Source organism: Arvicola amphibius, chromosome 6 (genome assembly GCF_903992535.2).
Source record: "Arvicola amphibius chromosome 6, mArvAmp1.2, whole genome shotgun sequence".
Classification (NCBI taxonomy): Eukaryota; Metazoa; Chordata; class Mammalia; order Rodentia; family Cricetidae; genus Arvicola; species Arvicola amphibius.
The window spans coordinates 124,632,333-124,651,032 of NC_052052.2; the positions used below are offsets into that span (position 1 = coordinate 124,632,333).

At 44.7% G+C, this 18,700-nt stretch overlaps 1 protein-coding gene across 1 annotated transcript in view; it reads right to left on the bottom strand.

Moving 5' to 3' along the window:
* The window catches only part of Carmil1 (capping protein regulator and myosin 1 linker 1), a 274,817-nt gene that overhangs the window by 151,903 nt on the left and 104,214 nt on the right, over positions 1 to 18,700 (bottom strand). The window contains 3 exon segments of the mRNA XM_038333283.1: positions 3,352 to 3,473; positions 10,562 to 10,621; positions 15,232 to 15,282. Of these exon segments, the coding sequence (XP_038189211.1) occupies positions 3,352 to 3,473; positions 10,562 to 10,621; positions 15,232 to 15,282 (233 nt within the window).

An 18,700-nucleotide genomic window follows, 5' to 3' on the forward strand; every position in this document is an offset into this window, starting at 1 on the left:
TGGAACCTTTAGTCTTTTTTAAAAGCACCTTTAACTTTGCTCCAGACTAGTCCTGAAATTCTTTTCTGTGTCAGAGGACCCAATCTTGAGCTTACCTGAGTTGAGATCTCTAAAAAATAAAGAAGACTCCTCACTGCCAAGGTGACAGGGTAGAGCTGTCCCTCTGTCCCTTCGCTGCGAACAGTACATTAAGGGAAAGTTTCAGCTACTGTGTCCTCATGTTTTCCCAACACGGTCAGTCTTCTGAGGGTGATGGGGTAGCAGAAGTCCCCACTGTTACTGAGTGGCAGCCAGAGGGAAGAACAGAAACCATACAAAAAAAAAAAAAAAAAAAAAAAACGGCGCAAACAGCTCTGGGAATCAGCTGGATTTAACAGCTTGCCACACTGAGGACAGGGAAGCCCCAGCGATGACCTATTGGAACCAGCTACAACAGAAGGACACCACTAGGTAGAGATCATGGCAGCAGACCCTTTTGTACAATTACTTCAGAAACACTGTCATAGCCACTAGACACTGTTTCAAACTTCCAGGCATGACAATGCCGGGGCACCCCTTCTTTGTACTTGCTAACCTACCACGTCTGTGGAAGAAAGGGGCCACACCTGACTGGGAACTCTTTTGGCAGGACTAGGTCTCCCTCTTCCTCCAGGATTGATAGCTTTTCCCTAATTGGTTTCATTCTACACCTAATTTGGTGTGCGCACCACACGCGTGCACGTGCGCAAACAAGCAAACACACACACCATACACACACACACACACATGGGCAGGGCACCTGGGTTTATGAAACAGGGTTCAAAGGCTCTGGGTTAAACTTTTCAGATAGCTCAGTGGTTCTCAACCTTCCTAATTCTGTGACCCTTTAATGCAGTTCCTCATGTTGTGGTGACTCCCAACCATAAAATTATTTTTGCTACTGTTATGAACCCTCATGTAAATATCTGATATGAAAGACATCCGATATGCTCCACAGGTTGAAAGCACAGCTCCCTGAAGGGAAGGAAAGCTGTTCCTGCCTTCCAGACCTGTTAGAGACAGATTCCTTGCCCCTTGGGCTACAGCTGCTTTGGCCTCCCAGTCCTACAGCTGCAGACAGGGTGACTGATTTCTACCTCAACCTCTGTCTTGGCTACAATCAGAGTGACTGATTCCTGACTCAACCGCCAAGACTGAACTTGTGACTGCAGGCAAGAATTAGTTTCCGTTGGGTCCCTACTGCTTCAGGCCCCATGAGACCTGCTGCTCCAGCCCCACGCCACCCACAGCCTGTGGGAGCTCTAAATCTCCTACCACTTTCCTCAATTCCTTGGTTTGCATCCTGTGGCAAAGCAAGAATTCCAATCTCTCACTGTTGGTATGGGAAGTCCTTCCGTATATGTGTTGCTTTTATTGGTTAATGAATAAGGAAACTGCTTTGGACCTATAGCAGGGCAGAACAGAGCTAGCTGAGGAAAACTAAACTGAATGCTGGGAGAAATGAGGTGGGGTCAAGAGAAGTCATATAGCCCCACCAGAGATAGATGCTGGATGGAACTTTACCAGGTAAGCCACAGCCAAATGGCCATACACAGATTAATGGAGATGGGTTAGTTTAGTTTAGCCAGAAATATGCTTAAGCTATTGGCCAAACTGTATTGCAAATATCGTAGTTTCTGAGTGATTTATTTTGTGGTCTAGGTAGCTGGGAACAAACAAGCAGCCTCCTACTACACACTATGCATGGAGGTGGCATTCCTGCATGGCACCTGGCTTGCTTATTGGGTTCATCTGCTAATCTTTTGTTAATAATGTCCCGCTTTGGTCACCTTTGGTCACTGTCTGCTCACTTTGTTTCTGGACAGGGCAAGGTACCTGGCTGGAAGATAAGAGACCGGAAACCACTCCAGAGGAAATTCCCACCACTGCTGTGACTCATCCCTCACCTCTCAGCCTACCCTGCAGGCCTCTTGGAGCATGCACATTGGGACTGGACCTCAGTAAGTGCTTTCCTTAAAAATACTCAAGACTTGAACTCCTACAGGCAGGGAATAGGGAACAAGCCCAGCTCCCCTTCCCCTGTATCACCGTGAGACTAGGCACACATGGTAATCTCAGCAACCAGCTATTCTGAGTATGTTCACTTAGTATGTCTGTGATGAGAATAGAAGAGGATCTAGCAGAGCCAAGCAGGTCCGCTCAGCAGAAAGCAACTGAAAGGGTCCTTAACCTCAATGCCCTCTTTAGCCCCTTGCTGTGAAGATAAAATGATTTGTTTTCCTAAGGCTGGCCTGCCTTCCTTCATGTTCCAAAAGGGCAAGAGTTGTCAGAATTCCCCTCACCACTAGGAAAGACCCATCACAAATCACCTTACATATGCATGAGGCTTCAGCCTCTCCAGCACCCCTCAGCATGCTCAGGGGACAAGGGAAGGGATTTCCCACAATAGGTGGAACACATCCTCCTGTCAGGAAAGCATGTTAACTGAGAGTTTCCCCACAGAAGCCTCTGTCCACATTACAAACTTCATTCCAACACCCCACCCCCAATGTGAACTGTTAGCTCAACCACTACCCTAAACCAGACATGGTGACTCATCTTATAATCCCATCACATGCAGGCTAATGCTGAAGAATGGCTGAGAGCCCCGGACCAGACTGGGACTATGTAGTAAAACTGCCCCCACTCCCCATTTCTGTCCTTCCTGACCCAGAAAAAGGGAGTTAGAAGAAAAAAGAAAGAAGAAAAGAAAGAGAGGTTGCAGGAAAAGGAAGATTAAGTAGTAAAGGAGGAGGAAAGGAAGGAGGTGGGGGTGGTAGTAGTGGAGGAGATGGAGGGTGGGGGTAGTAGTGGAGGAAGAGGTGCTGGAGGAGGTAGCTGTGGTACTTGGGCTGGGGGTAGGGGTGATAATGGTGAAGAAGGTGGTAGAAATGGAGGAGGTGGTGGCAGAGGAAGAGGTAATAGAGGAGGAGATGGTTGTGGTAGTGGGGGTGGGGGTGGTGGAGAGGTGATGGTGGTGGAGTTGATGATGGTGGAGGTGATAGTGGTGGGGGTGATGGTGGTAGTGGAGGTGATGGTGGTGGTGGAGGTGATGGTGGTGGTGGAGGTGATGGTGGGGGTGGGGGTGATGGTGGTGATGGGGTGATGGTGGTGGAGGTGATGATGGTGGAGGTGATGATGGTGGAGGTGACTGTGGTGGAGGTGATGGTGGTGGTGGTGCTGATGCTGATGGTGGTGGTGCTGCTCCTGCTGCTGGTGGTATTCCAAGTAGTCTGAGAAAGGAAGAGATAAAGGTACAAGGACAAAAGGAGAATATTTTCCCATTTGTGAGTTTGATAAAGAGCGAAGTTTTTGCTCCTCTGCAGGACTTACAGTGGGGAGAGGCCTGGGAACAGCTTCCGCAAGCAGGTGCCTATGTGAGCCAGCACATCACTCACATCCTCCGGTGACTCCATCTTCATGGACATGTTACACTTCTCAGTTTCCACAACCATCTGCAAGAACAAGCAGCACCCTTAACCAGGAGCCAAATTTCTCCCCTCTTTAGTAAGGTTATAAAGTGATGTATGTAAGAAGCATTTCAATGGGTAGGACTATTAACTGGCTCAGCAACAATGTAAGCCACTACAGAGGGTCCTAGGGTTCTCAGAAACCAAAACCATAACCACCATGTGACACATCTAAGTCACCCTTGGGAATACACCTAAAAGATGCTTGCTCAACATACCACACACTTTGAAGCCAGCCTGGGCTATTTACTAAATTTCAGATCAAATTGATCTACAATAATAGAATACTGTCAAGAAAGAAGTGGTAGTGGGGTGGAGAGGAGTCAGGGGAAGATAAAAAGAGGAAGAGAGGAAGGAAGGAAGGGAGGAAGGGAGGAAGGGAGGAAGGGAGGAAGGAAGGAAGGAAGGAAGGAAGGAAGGAAGGAAGGAAGGAAGGAAGGAAGGAAGGAAGAAAAGAGGGACAATGAGATTGCTCCATATTTAAAGGTGCCAACAGTTATGCCTAACAAGCTGTGTTTATTCTCCAGTACTACATGGTAGAAGGAGAGAACCAATTTCCAAAGGTTGTCCTCTGATTTCCACATGGGCAGAGTGGCTTGCATGCACACGTATACACACACATAGGCACATGTAAACATACACACACACACAAGCCATAAAAAATATAACATTAACAAGATTTTTAAAAAATGACCCAAACATGGTAGTGCACACCTGTAATCTCAGCACTCTGAAGCCTGTAACAGAAAGCTCACTATAAATTTAAGGTCAGCTTGGGATATACATGGAAAGACCACCAGGAAACAAAGAATGGGAGAGAGGGGAGTGGAGAGGAGAGGGAAGTAGGAGGGGTGGGAGGAAGGACATTACAGAATGCTCTAGGCTAAGTCCCAACCTGTGCTGTGCTCAGTGGCCCAAGAGCTAGACATCCTGACCCTAGGACAAGGCAGCAGCCCACCACCCAGGGAAGCTCTGTAGCTGGTTTCCTGCCAGACTCCACTGTATCTGTCCGGGAAGAGTCTAAGTCGGAGTGCTGCTGCCACACATTGAGCTCCTTTGCTTCGCAGGCAGACAATCCTTTCTAAAGCCAGATCATGTGGGAGGCCATTGTGTGTCTCTGCTTGACACCCTGCCCCCAGCCCTGGGTGATGACATTCGTCTGTGAGGGGCCTTTCACATTCCTCGCTTCTATTCAGTTCACAGTCTGGGCGCAAGTGATTCATAATTAGCCTATTCTAATTCCACTTGATCTTCACACATAATCATCCTAATTATACAGGACTGAATAGGATGGCAGGGGAGAGAAAGGGCAACAGGTGGGGGAAGAAATGAGCCTTCAAATCCAACCTGACGTGAAGGTGCTTACAAAGCCCGGCTGGAGATGTCAACACCTCTGCATAATGTAAAGTCTGCAACAAAGCCACCAAGGTGGAGCCACCCAACACATCACGGCTTCAACAAAAAGAGCTGTCTCTCACATGCTGGCTTCCTTCTGCTCCAGGCTGAGCAGAAACAGAATGTTCAAACACCTCACAGGGTAGAACTCATAATCTCTACTCCCACTTAAAATAGTAACCTGGAAAGTGCGTGCCTAGTGTGCATACCGTCCTCCATGGCCTTGATTAAAATCACCAGAGATTACAAGCCGCCATCTCTACTCCTGATCACAGAACCCAATGCAAGCATCCTACAGATTGAGTTATATCCTCTACTTTTTTTCTCCTATCCATTTTGAGATAGAGTCTCAATAGATTGCTTGGGCTCAACTTGAACTCACTCTGTAGTGCTGGCAGGTCTTGAGTTTGCCATCCTCCTGCCTCAGCATCTAGTGGCTTAGACTACAGACCTGATCTACTGGGCCCAAATATAGGCAACGTTTTTTAGTAAACCACAGTCAATAAACTTATGTGGTGATTTTGCTTCCTCTAACAGAAACAAGCAGAGGTTGGCTCCTCTCTTGAGCCACTCTATGACAGAGCAACATTTTAGATTGAAAATTAATAATGATAATAATAACAATAATAATAGCAAGTCTTGAGTTGCAGATGAAAATATAAAATTCCATAGTATAGAGGTGTACTATACCATGTACCATGAGCACCAAAAGTGCAGTGACATCATCAAGACTTGAAAATGAGATTTCAACATCCTAGATTTCCACAAAGGAAAAGAGCAATAGTTAAAGCAAACTACTAATTCGGAAACATACGGACTCAGTCACTCATTCATATACAAGGCACCATATTCTATCCAACGCACTTTACCTGAACTGATAAACCACACAAATGGTAAAAATAGCAATGACAACAGTTTAATAACCCCAGAATGTTAGCAAGAATTCATTATCAAGGTCAGGCGAGATTAAGACAGTGGTTCTCAACCTTTGGGCCATGACCCCTTTGAGACTCAACCAACTCTTTCACAAAGGTAGCCTAAGATCATCAGAAAACACAGATATTTACATTATGTTTTATGAAGTAGCAATGAAAATCATTTTATGGTTGGGGTCACCCCAGCTGTAGTAAAGGTGAGCAGCATCAGGAAGTGTTCACCGGGTTGAGAACACTGCCACTATTCCACAGGCCCCAGATTCAGTTTCCAGCACCCACTTCAAGCACCACTGGTGACTCCAGGTTGAGGGGATCTGATGTGCTCTTCATTCCTCTAGGAGGCACCTGAATATATGACCATTTGTATTCTCTCTCTCTCTCTCTCTCTCTCTCTCTCTCTCTCTCTCTCTCTCTCTTTCTCAAAAACAAAAATAAAATAAAATCTTTACTCAAAAGATGGTTAGATTGTATGTAACTGGTAGATGTCCTCATCCTCAGACTTCACGTAAACTAGAGACTCAGAGGATGTGAGGCTCTTAAGTTATTGATCCTCTCCTGTGGTTACATGGGTTACGGAGTCTCAGTCTTCAGAACACAGATAACCGAAGTGTGTAGTTGATTTAAAACAATCAAACCAGCTCTGTGGCTGAAGCAGACAGCTGCCTACCCAGTTCTTCTAAGTGTTTGGTATACAGAGGTGACAAGACTACAGGTTACGGCATGGTCAACTCCTGCAGTCACAGGGGAGACTTCTTCTTGCTGTGGCAACATCTTTTTCACAAGCAAGTAACACAGTCAAATTACATCTTCGTTATAAATTTGACAGTAACATTCACTAGTCCTCACTGCTCCCATCCAGAGCCTGACTCATAAACAGACCTTCCTCAATAGAGAGACCAGCCTAGAGTGCTAGCGCCATGTATCACTTAGGAGTGATGACTCACTCCAACATATACTTGGCCATTTGGGAAAACATATGTTGCTGTGATTTTTTTCTTGTGCAAAGTATATTTTCTGGAGAACGATAAAATATCGTTCTCAGCTGCACTATGGAAAACTTCCAGGAATTTGTATGTAATCTCAGCTGTCGTAAATGACAGTTTTGACAGTTTCTTTTGAAAAGCATTACCAGCAACCTAAACACACATATGCTTTTAAGAGGTAAAACAATCAGTTATAAAAATAAAACTCAGAGAAAGAACCAATGTAACAGAAAAGCAATTCAACCAGAAAACAAGTGTTTGAGATGGCTGATAAAATAAATGTCTTACAAAATAAGCACAAAGAGAAAAAGGTCGGAAAATTATCTTTATCAGGAATGATTTCTACAGACATCACAAGCGAATACTATGAGCCAGTTGGAGGATGGTGATGCTGCCTCAAAACATAGACAACTTCCAAAGGTCTAAGGAAGAACCAATGTTAGTTAGCCCTGCTCTTCTAAGAAGAGAGCTACAGAGCAGAGATTCCCTCCTAGTTCATATGATAATTCCACGACTATGCTAAGATCTTAGAGGAAGAAAAGCAAAAAGAAAAACAACAAACTAGCATCTTAAACAGCAGCCCAAAACTCCTTCCCAAGGCTTAACATATGGAACATATATATTATAAATAAGGGAGATATATAACTATATTATAACATGTATGAAAGGATAATAGATAATATTAGAAAAAATTTAAATGTAATTTAATAAGATAAAAATACATACATGTAAAAATGATATAAATGACAAAAAGGGGTGTACCTATAAGGTGATATAACAAGATAAACAGAATATAAAATCAAAACTTAATTATATTTTATTTATTTGTTTGTTTTGTTTGGGGGGTTGGATTCTTTTGGTTTGGTTTGGTTTGGTTTGGTTGATTTGGTTTGGGTTTCGAGACAGGGTTTCTCTGTAGAAACTAGCTCTTGTAGAAGAGGCTGGCCTTGAACTCACAGAGATCCACCTGCCTCTGCCTCCTGAGTGCTGGGATTAAAGGTATGCGCCATCACCGCCTGGCTTAATTATGTTTTCAATATAATCCACAATTTATAAACAGGTAACACGTTATGACTCATGGGGATTGTCCTAGAAATTAAAACCTTAATATCCACAAATAAATAAATATAATTCTTCACGGAAAAAATCATAATAAACACATCAATAGAAAGGAATAGAAAGGAATGCCCTGAACTAGGCAACAATCTTTTATAGAACAAATCTATAGCAATGCCACACTTGATGGTGAAAGAATGAATCTCCTATGGAGACGAGGCTGTGACAGTAACATCTGATTTAGTCACTTCAGCATCGTCCTGGAGGTGCTGGCTAGGGTATTACCAAAGTCTAAAACTTGGTACTACCCTGCCTGGGAGCCAATGTTCCACAGAGGCTGGCTGGAGCTAGGAAGCTCCTTGTTCACATAGTTAATGAATGGCATCACAAAGGGCCGTGGGGACCCTAATAAACTCCCCAGCGCTCAGTGTCCCCCCAGAGTGACATGGAGAGGTTCAGATGGATGCCTGCACTCACACAGTAGAGGGATCGTTGTGTCAGTGTGGTCTCCTGTTTTCACAGGATATGGCAAGTAAGCCTGCTCTTTTGCAGAGAAGCACTCCATCTTTCTACAAGTAGATGACTGCAGAATAACTCTGGGAAACATCCCAGGTAGAAAGAAGTCAGTGTTCCAAATTCTTAATCTATCAGCAAGATGTGTAGGAGCATATAAAATCCAGGAGTACCCTCCCCATCGGAGTAAGGCAAGAAAAAGAAAAGGTATCCATATTCGCACAAATGATGGCGGCATCTCTACAGAAACAATGAAATCTGTTAGAAATTCTGGTTGTGCCAGGTGAGGAAAGCAAGGTGAAAAAAAATGGGAAGATCAAAATGTCAAAGTCAACTATTTCTATACAGAACATTGTTTCTAAATTCAAAAGTGGGGGGGGGGGGGGGGAGAAAACTACATACCTTTTAAAAGAATTAATTTTTTTTTAAAGAATTGTTTTTTAACAAAGGACCTTACCTATGTTCAGGGATATGTAAAAAAGAACTGTATCTCTAGCACACTATTGATGACAAACCAAAACATTTTGCACCACCTTCTGTGAGGGCAGGTTGACAGTACTCAATGATGAACAAACATGTCTACCATAGGAACCCGCCACTCTACTAAGACAAGTGTCCACAGCAAATGATAGCACACATGTAGAGAGTAATCAGTTCTTGTAAGCAGAGATAACGATGGAGAAGCCAAGAAACTTAAAAACACAGGCTTATCTCTTCAAAGGAAGATGTTTGCCTGTCTTCCATCCAGAATGCTGGGAAACGGCGTAGTTTACAGCCTGGTGATTCTCTGCTATCTGTAAGCTAGGTTATACCTGTCTCCCCCAGAATGTTATGTTTGCTTATCCCAGACTTTCCCCCGACCTAAGTCTTGAGCATTGTTTCTTAGTCCATAAAACCCCCCTTAAGAGAGAAATCACACGTCTTTTATAACACCCTAGGTAACTTCTATGGCATCTTAGGGCCAGTTCTATCCTGACTCTCACAAGCTTTACGTTTACTTCGGTCATTCTCCCTAGACCCTTATCTTGAGCATTGTTTCTGAGTCAACAGAACCCATCCTTAAACAGTTTCAACTTAAACATCTCCTAAACTTTGTTGTACACATGGCACTAAATTAATTGTCACCAGAAAAGTTTTCCAAAATTGTGCTGTGCTTAAATATAGCTAAAATAAATGAGTTGGTGCCAGACTCCTGAAGCTTGGCCCAGCACCAACTAAGTTGAACTGAACTGAGTTTCATTCTTACTTCACCCAGATCATTTCCCTGTTGGTCATGATGCTTGAAGGGACCCCCCACATCCATATCCAAAAAAGCAACTGTTCCTGATACAGCCAAAACTGGGAACAACATACACTCCAGGACCAGGGCAAGGGCAGACAAACGGACACATTTATGAGGCAGCACACCGCTCAACAACATGAAGGAAAGAGCCACTGAGGCATGCAATAAGTCCACCTCAAAACAGTTCATTAACTAAATGAGGAAGGCAAGACTGTAAACTATGTGATTCCATCCATGTGAAATGTTATAAAGTGTGACCCCCTCTACGGCGACAGAAAGCAGGTGCTTGTAAGAGACTGCAGATTGGAAGGGAATGAATAAAATTATTATCAGTATTCTGGTTGTACTAATGGTTTCGTGGATGTGTGTGTGTGTGTGTGTGTGTGTGTGTGTGTGTGTGTATGCCAAAAGTTATCGAATTTTGCACTTCACTGAAATAACTTATAGTTAAAACGAAACTAATCTTAATCAGGTTTGGAACACCAAAAATAAATCACTTATGACTTCCTTCCAAGAAAGACTTTCATAAAGCTAGGCACAGGGTTCATACCTGTGATCCCCATGCTTAGGAGGCTGAGGCAGGAGGATTTGCTGAGAACTTGAGGCTACTCCTCTGCAGTGGGAGGTATTTTATATAGTACTTTACAAAAGTCATGAAGCGTTGATGTTAGTACCTGTCAAACAGCATGCCAAATGGACAAGTTGTGTGCACAGCAGCAGCTGGCAAGGAGTTGCTTCGTTCTCTATTACCATTTTTCTTAACAGAATGAGCTCCTGACCCCTCCCACGCACAGCCTCTGCAGATCTCTCCTTCTGAAAATTCTATTCTTCCCTTGCTTTTCTGTTCTGCCTCAAGACATCTTCATTTATGTGATCTCACAGTGGCAGGCTCCTAGAGCTCATACTTACTTGAGTTGGCTTGTGGCAGATGACTCCATGAATCTCCAGATAGCTGAAGGTTAACTCGAGCTGTAATGAGAGGGAAGGGGGAAAAGAGAACTGTAATGAGGGCTTAAAACCATATCATTTGAGGTTCAAAACATGCTATAATCAGAGCTACCCCAAGGCTAAGTAAGGCTTGTGCGCCTTCTGAAGACAGGCTGCTTGATACCTCTGTCCATAGTAACAGCGCTGGGATTCATCCTATCACAAGAGGCATTACCCACCTCCCAAACAGAGGGGAGGAAGCGGCACCCTTGACTTCTACATTTCATCCAGGCTCGCTCTACTGCGTGTGTGTATACTAGCAAATGCCTGCAGGACACCAAGCAACCACATGCACATCCCCCCTCTTCCTCCACAATGCTCCTCTGGAAAACCTCAGTCCCCATGGCCTAGTCCTTTCTTCTAGACGTCAAGTGCCTCTGTGTCACACTCCAGTTACTCACCAACATCACCTTCTTCCCCCCACATCCACAAAATTCCTATTTAGATGGATTTGGATGAATATATACTTATGAATTTTAAACTAGGTTTAATAACATGTACATAGTTGACAAAGCTACTCTTTCACCAAGTATTCATATATTATCTTGTTTATATTTTATTTATTCATTTATTTTTATTTTATGATGCGAGGCACCAAAGCCAGCATGGGCAAAGCAGACAAACACCCTGCCACTCAGCTACCTCTTTTCAATGAATTAAGAAGTGCCCCTAGGGGGCTGGAGAGATGGCTCAGTGGTTAAGAGCATTGCCTCGTCTTCCAAAGGTCCTGAGTTCAATTCCCAGCAAGCACATGGTGGCTCACAACCATCTGTAATGAGGTCTGGTGCCCTGTTCTGGCCTGCAGGCATACACACAGACAAAATATTGTATATATAATAAACAAACAAATAAATATTTTTTAAAAAGAAGTGCCCCTTCATTTCTTCTCCCGTGATCATCATCAGCTCTTCCTACCCTGCATATTCTCCAGATTGTGCAGCACATTCCTAGATCTATCTCCCATCACTAACTTTTCTCCTAGGTGTGTAGTCCCTCACCTCACACCAAACACACAGGATATGAGACTGGAAGACGGAGGGAAATGACTAGGCCATGTGTGTGCCACATCACATTAAATCTAGAAACACGTGTGCATCCTTTGGTAACCCTGGGGGATTCGAGGAATGCCCAAAGACACCACAATCTACAGATGTTCGAGTCTCTTGTACCAGGGCACACTGTGCACGTACACACATCCTCCCAAATATTTAAGGTCATCTTTACAGCTCCGACACAAGGCAGTGCAGTGTAAACCCAAGTGTTGTGTTGCCTGGGGCAGAATGAAAAGAAAATGTCTAAAGGGAAGCACAGATTTTGGGTTCGTATAAATGGAATCCACAGATGTGAAGCCAATGGATATAGAAGGCCAGCTGTCATACTTAAGAAACAAGTGTAGAATCAACCCACGAGAACTGGACTCTGCCCTCTGCTGGCAGGTTGTGCCAAGGTACACAAGTAGGACAAAATACTAAAAGCGGAAGATCCCAAAGTCAAACCCCAGAGGCACAGTGATGTCTGGAGCTTGACTCATAGAACTTGGTGTGGTGGCTGAGGTCTGTGATTCCAGAACTCAGGAGCCTGAGGCAGGAGGATCACCATGAGTTCAGGGCCAGCTGGGCTACATAGCAAGACTTCATTGGACGGGGTGGTATATGAGAATGAATAAATAGATTCGTTGTTTCGCATTCACTGAGTTGACACTTCCTAACAGCCTACTAGGTGCTACGCTGGAAACTCACTACTGAGGAATGAGAGTGTTCTCCTTTATGGGCTACATGCACCCTTGGAGGTCCAAATTTTAAAACATTCAATTACAGCAACATTTTTACCCAATACTACCAAGATCTACATCTCTGTTAAATTCTTTAAAGTACAGAAAAAAAATGTGTTCTAAAATCGCGTACTTGCCTACCGCTACTACTACTTAAAAATAAATAAGTAACAAAAAATAAATAAATAACAAAATAAATAAAAAGAGAGTGATAGTCCACTCTTTTTTTTTTTTAACAATGCCAGAGCTATTATTTGAGCCTAACAGGCAAGGCAGTTTCCAGTTAAAATCCCTTTTGAAAACGAGAACTTGGGCGGAGGATGTTGGCTCAGCTGGTAGAGTGCTTGCCTCGTATGCACAAGCATTGAGTTTGATTCCCAACACTACATGAATACGGCATGGTATTACATGCTTGTCATCACAGGATCTGGGAGGTAGAGGCAGAGTGGGCTACATGAGACTCTGTCTCAAAAACTTAAAAAAAAAAACAAAAAAGAAAAAAAAGAGCATTTGAAGGCACCTGCTTTGTAGGTGAGCACAGGCATGTTCTAGATTATGCTCCTTACTCCACCTCCGTGTGGACCTCAAGGCATTGATTTTCTCAATAATTCACTTCCATTGGCCTCCACTGTCTCACAGGCACACTCTCCTTGTATACTCATATTTGGTTGCCATGGAGAAGGTCTAGCATATAAACTTCTCCCATAACTGCTTACATGAGGAGCACTTCCATGGACCCTCAGCAGTCATCACATCCAACAAGGGCAGGGTGGGTGCACAGCCATGAACATTGCGCTGGTATGAGTCACCAGGTGGGATTCTGCCACTTTTGTCAATTTCTCTGGCTGATGCTGGACCATAATTAAAATGCTTACATTGTCCCCAATGAGGGCTTTCACTGGGCTAATAGAACCAGGGAAGCCTGGTGAGGTGGCAGGTACTCCTTGCAGAATAACTGTTTGATGAGCCAACAAGAGGTGGACCAACATTCAATAAAGGATGACTGGCCGAGCCTGGGATGAGTCAGGGCTTTGGGTTATTATTAGACATGTTTAAGGCAGTGCTGGGATGTAACTCAGTTGGCAGAATGGTTGCCTAAAATGCATGAGGCCCTGAGCTCAACCCCAAACACCACATAAACCCTTTCCCCTGCTCACCCTTCCTCTCTCATTCTGTTTTAGGCTGGCTGGTACTCACTGTAGAGCCCAGGAGTGCCTTGAATTGACAGCAATCCTCCTGTCTCCAACTCCCCCAAACACTGGACCTACAGGTGTGTGTCATGCTGACTAGCTATTTCTTCATGAGTGATCTGAGACACATGTCTCAATTGTGTGCATACGTCTATACATTTGGGATAGCTCACATGTTTACCCAAATAGCACCCAGAAGCCTTCTCTTTATCTTTCCCAGATAGTAGCTCTCCTATTGTCCAGGTTGACCTTGAACCCACTATGTAGCCCAGGTTAGCCTGGAATTAATTCATTATATAGTTGAGGATGACCTTCAATTCCTGAACCTCGTGCCTCTACCACCCTAGTGCTAGAATCATGTGCAAAATCCAACACATTCAGCTTTGGAGCCTTCCCTTCTTTTTCTCAAGCCCAAAATAACTCCCTCTGCAATAAGTCAGCATTTACTTTATTATACACTGTCTGCCTGAATGTGCTTGCATACCTACCCTTTCACCTCGCCTCCTCACCCCTGCCCCTTTCTCGTTTCAGGTTTGCTATGTAGCCCAGGCTGGCCTAGAACCCAAGATTACTGGAGCGTAATACCACACCAACTCTGCCTTAGGTATTTTAGAGAGAGTTTAGTCCAATCTCATTGCCATAGTAACTAATTTGGTTATAACACAGTAAACATGTATCACTTTATGCATCAAAGAAGCTAAAGTATCTTTCCTTAGAGAAGCTTGTAAGCTGGGAACTTAGTGTGTAGCTTACACCTGGGAAGCTGAGAAAGGAGGATTGCTGTGAGTTCAAGGTCAGCCTGAGGTACACAGGGAATAAGTGCCAGAGTAAGAACCTGAAGAAACAGAAGGGAGAAGGGAAGGACAAGGGAAGGGGTGGAGAGGAAGGGGAAGAAGGAAGGGAAGGAGTGAAGGGAGGGGTAAGGGAAGGAAAGAAGCGAAGGGAGGTAGAAAAAAAGGGAGAGAAGTGGAAGAGAAGGGGGAAAAGGAAGAGGATGTTAATGGTGGGGGAAGGAAAGAAGAGGAGAGGGTGGAGTGGTTTTTTACAGGAGACTGAGAGGGCTAGAGCTCTCACAACCCTGCAATTCACCCTTTAGAATCAGAAGACTATTTCCCTACAGAAAAGAGCTGCCACTGCTGGCTCGAAGCAAATAAGAAAGGGATTTGACACAGCACAACTGAGGGAGAAAAATGGCTGGGACAAAGAGCCTGGGGACAGGGAACACAAAATGCTTCACTATTTTTCTTGGCATGTCCTTACACAGAGAGCTGAAAGGAAATGAAAAGCATCCTTCATGACAACCTCTAGGGACATTCTGGAGAGGAATGAAACAGAACGTGCATGCTAAGATAACTCTAGACAGACATATGGGCCGAAATGCTACGTCTATGTAACGGATCTGGGAATGCATGTTTATCAGAGCAGGCTTGTCCAGCCTGCACATAGAATGCATCCCAGAACAGCTGGGAAGACACCTCAACACATCTGCAGATGACAGCATCGTACCGAAATGCCAAAGGTGGGACTCTTCTTCACATGAGTGTCTCTGGATATGTGTAGGAGTATGCATGCGGACGTGCCACACTGAGTGTGTCTGTCGGTCCATCTCAGGAGAACTCAACACTGCTTACCTTAGTGGGGATGCGCGCTGACAGGAGGAAGCCTCGGCATGACGTGAGCACCTGCAACACAAAAGCAGATGTTGGTATCAGTGCTGCAAACTGGGCCTGCTGGGCTTCGGTCTCACCTGCCTGACTTCGATGACATTGACACCCTAAAACTTTCACTGTTACCACTGTGGCAGGTAGCATGATACAGGTTGTAATGTGACTTGGCACTTGTCAGAAGAGTATGTGACAAGGGACAGTTTCTTGGCACTGTAGAATCAGTTCCAGTCTAGGAAGGCCTGCATCAAGGCTTATTTGGACAAGTAACCCATGAACTTTGGTCAAGCAGTTGGCCCGCAGACTAGATCACCGTGGCTGATTGGGAAAGACACTGGAAAGTGATTTATGTTGCATAGTGTCCTGAGTCAGCTACGTGGACAGCAAACTCACACTTCCCCAAGGACAAGCAGCACCTGTGTGTGCCCTCCTGTTCCCACCATGAGGGCTTAAGCTGATAGCACTCATATAACACACAGGCCAAAAAATTCAGGCTAGTTCCCAAGAGACCTTCCTCAACTTTGCTTCTTGAGATAGATAGGACATTATTGAACTTTCTTCCTGATAATCAGCTAATGACATCTGGACACCATGGGACCCCGTGGACCTATAAGCCTCTCTTGCCATGCAGAGGACTCCTCTTGAATCCAAAGAAGCTGATGCCTGGCTTTGAGCAAGGTATCTACCCATTATCTAACGTGGCTCTCTGCACCACAGAGGTTCCCACTGGTCTCAAGAGCATTTGAAGGAGAGAAAGAAGTAAAAGCCTAGCGAACAGTAATAGGAGAATTGCCTTCCTTCATTTTTCAAAGAACTTCCTTGTTACTAAATTCTTGTTTAGCAAATGAGACTTATGTACTAACCTGGGAATCCAAGGTTTGAATAGAATCTTAGAAGCAATACATCAGGACTTGGGGTGATACTGCTCAGAGGTATAGCGCTTGGCTGGCATGCCCGAGAGCAATGGTTCTCAACCTAAAGATCTCAGTCTCTTTGGGGTCAAACAACCCTTTCACAGAAGTTGCATGTCAGATGTCCTGAGTCTCAGATATTTATATTATGCTTCATAACAGTAGCAAAATAACAGTTCTTAACTAGAAACAAAAATAATTTGAGGGTCTCAGCATCAGGAAGGTTGAGAACCATAGCACTCGGCCCTAGGTCAATCTCTACTAAGGAAGAAGGAAGGGGGCTACGCACAAGAGCTATTCTTGCCTAAAACCTTCACTGCTTGAACTTTAGAAAAAGGCAGAGGAAGAGATCATCATTTGAAGATCTGATATGCTATAAGTCAATCACAGCTCTTAGGGATCAGGGAAAGAAGCAAAGCAATAAACATGAAAAATGTCAAGGGGGGTGCAGGCAGCATTTGCTGCTCACGGGAGGAACATAGGATGCAGAGAACCTGAGAGAAGCAACCTAAGAGCAGGAAATACATGGTGGAGCACATATGAAACTACTGCTTGGTCACCAGGAAGCATGAAAAGCGTAGAGAGCCAGGGTACCAATACCTGGATGCTCTGAGGGGCCAGATCCTGTTGTACACACTCAACAGTCTGAATGTTGTCAGTGTAATGGAAGGAAGCGCTATCTTTATTCCCATCTTATGCACAAGATGCTGGGGCAGACAGAGATCAGCCACCTTGTGGAGTAGGAATGGGCTTTCCACACCATCCTGGTGGGCTCCTTCACCTGCCTTTCTGCTTCCTCACTGACATGTGGTAAGCAGCTCCGCTCCAACATACTTTCCACATTCCCACAGCAGGCACAGCAGCACATGGCGGAGCTGGGGTTCTGACCCAGATGCTCTAGCTACACTTCTGGGGTGCTTCCTGCTACTCACCCCAGATTCTAACCTTCAGGAATTGGCACACATGCAACCACAAACCAGTCACAGAACATTAACGCCTTATGAAGCAAATAGATACACAGGTCATCAGCAGCCAGCGGGATGAGTGGTACCCTAAGAAAAAGGTTGAGTTCCTATTGGTGATTCAGATTGCCTTCCCTGCCTCTATCTCGGGTCATAGTCTGGTCTCTGTCACTGTCACCACCCACCACTGTCCTCCTGAGTCTAGATACATACATCTCAGTCTTCGTCTGTCCTCACTGTCTCCCCCATTCTTCCCCTAAGACCCCCTCTCTGCCACTGCTGTCACTATTCCCACCAGGTCTCTTTCCATTTGCTCCAGCCTCTCCCTTCCTCTGCTTTCTACGCTTGCTGCAGCCCTTTCTTCCCCAACCCTTTCTCTAAAGATCACTGTAGATCCTGGGTTTTCTTTAAGCCTTTGGAGAAAAAAACAAAAGAACAAATACCAATCACAGAAGAAACACTGCATTCCCGGAGAGAATTTCATCTGCAACACAGTCGCAGAGAACTGTGGACAAAACACGAGTAAAACTGAAGACAGCCTTTGGACATCATCATTATACAGTGAGCCACAGGTAATTAAGCGCTTTACAAGGTCCCCTGGGTGCACCTAATTAATAAGTCTTAAAGACGAATCTCAGAACACACACTTCAGCCACTGGAATAGGGCAGCATATGGCAATGCTACCCTTCCTACCCTGTGGCTACACTTGGGGATAAACACCTCCCTCCGCCAGCCAACAAGGCCGGCTGAACTGTGTTCATCCACTCCCGCCAAACCTCTTCTACAGATGCTATCACAAGGTATTTCTGGAGGTCTTGGGTCGGGCATTAAGTAGTGTTAGTCATTTAAACACAAAAGAGATGGAAAAGAAAAACAAAACCACACATTCCCCTTTGAGTAAGGGCCATCTCTTGGCCATGGGGAGATATTCATTTCATAATGATCATTCTGCCTTCACCCTAGAATTGCACAGGCTCACAGCCTGTGGCCCGGTGTGCTGACTTCCTATCTTTACAAGTATTTGTGGCCATGCTGTCTAAATACACAGCATCCTTTTGAAGTTGAACACAGTTCAAAATAAGTTGTTTGAGAAGAGATGCATCCATGAGGGAGCCCAGGCTTTGAAGGAAGACAGACAAGCTATAAAGACTTTCTTCTAGCTGGTCCTACTTTCTGAGAGCCAGCTCCAGTCTCCAGAGTCATGTAGCGATTCTAAGAAAATGTGTAAGAGAGCAGAAGTGAAATAGACAGATCTTTCAGCACCTGAGAGCACAGTGGGTCCTCATATTGCAAGACTGAAAGCTACAGGTACCACCGTTCTGAATTATACATCTCCCTTTATCAGCACAAACTGAGTCAATAAATGAGGCTCCAGCCATGCTGGAAAGCCCCATCCATGCATTTCCAAACTGTCCCAAGGTGTAGCCTCAGAGGATTTGCAAGCACGGGAATGGATTCTATCTACACGGGAACAGCCGGGATTGTGCTCACCAGGAACCCTTCACCTTGGTGTGACCACACACCTCACAAGAAGCAACTTAAGGGAGAAGGGATAGTTGGGA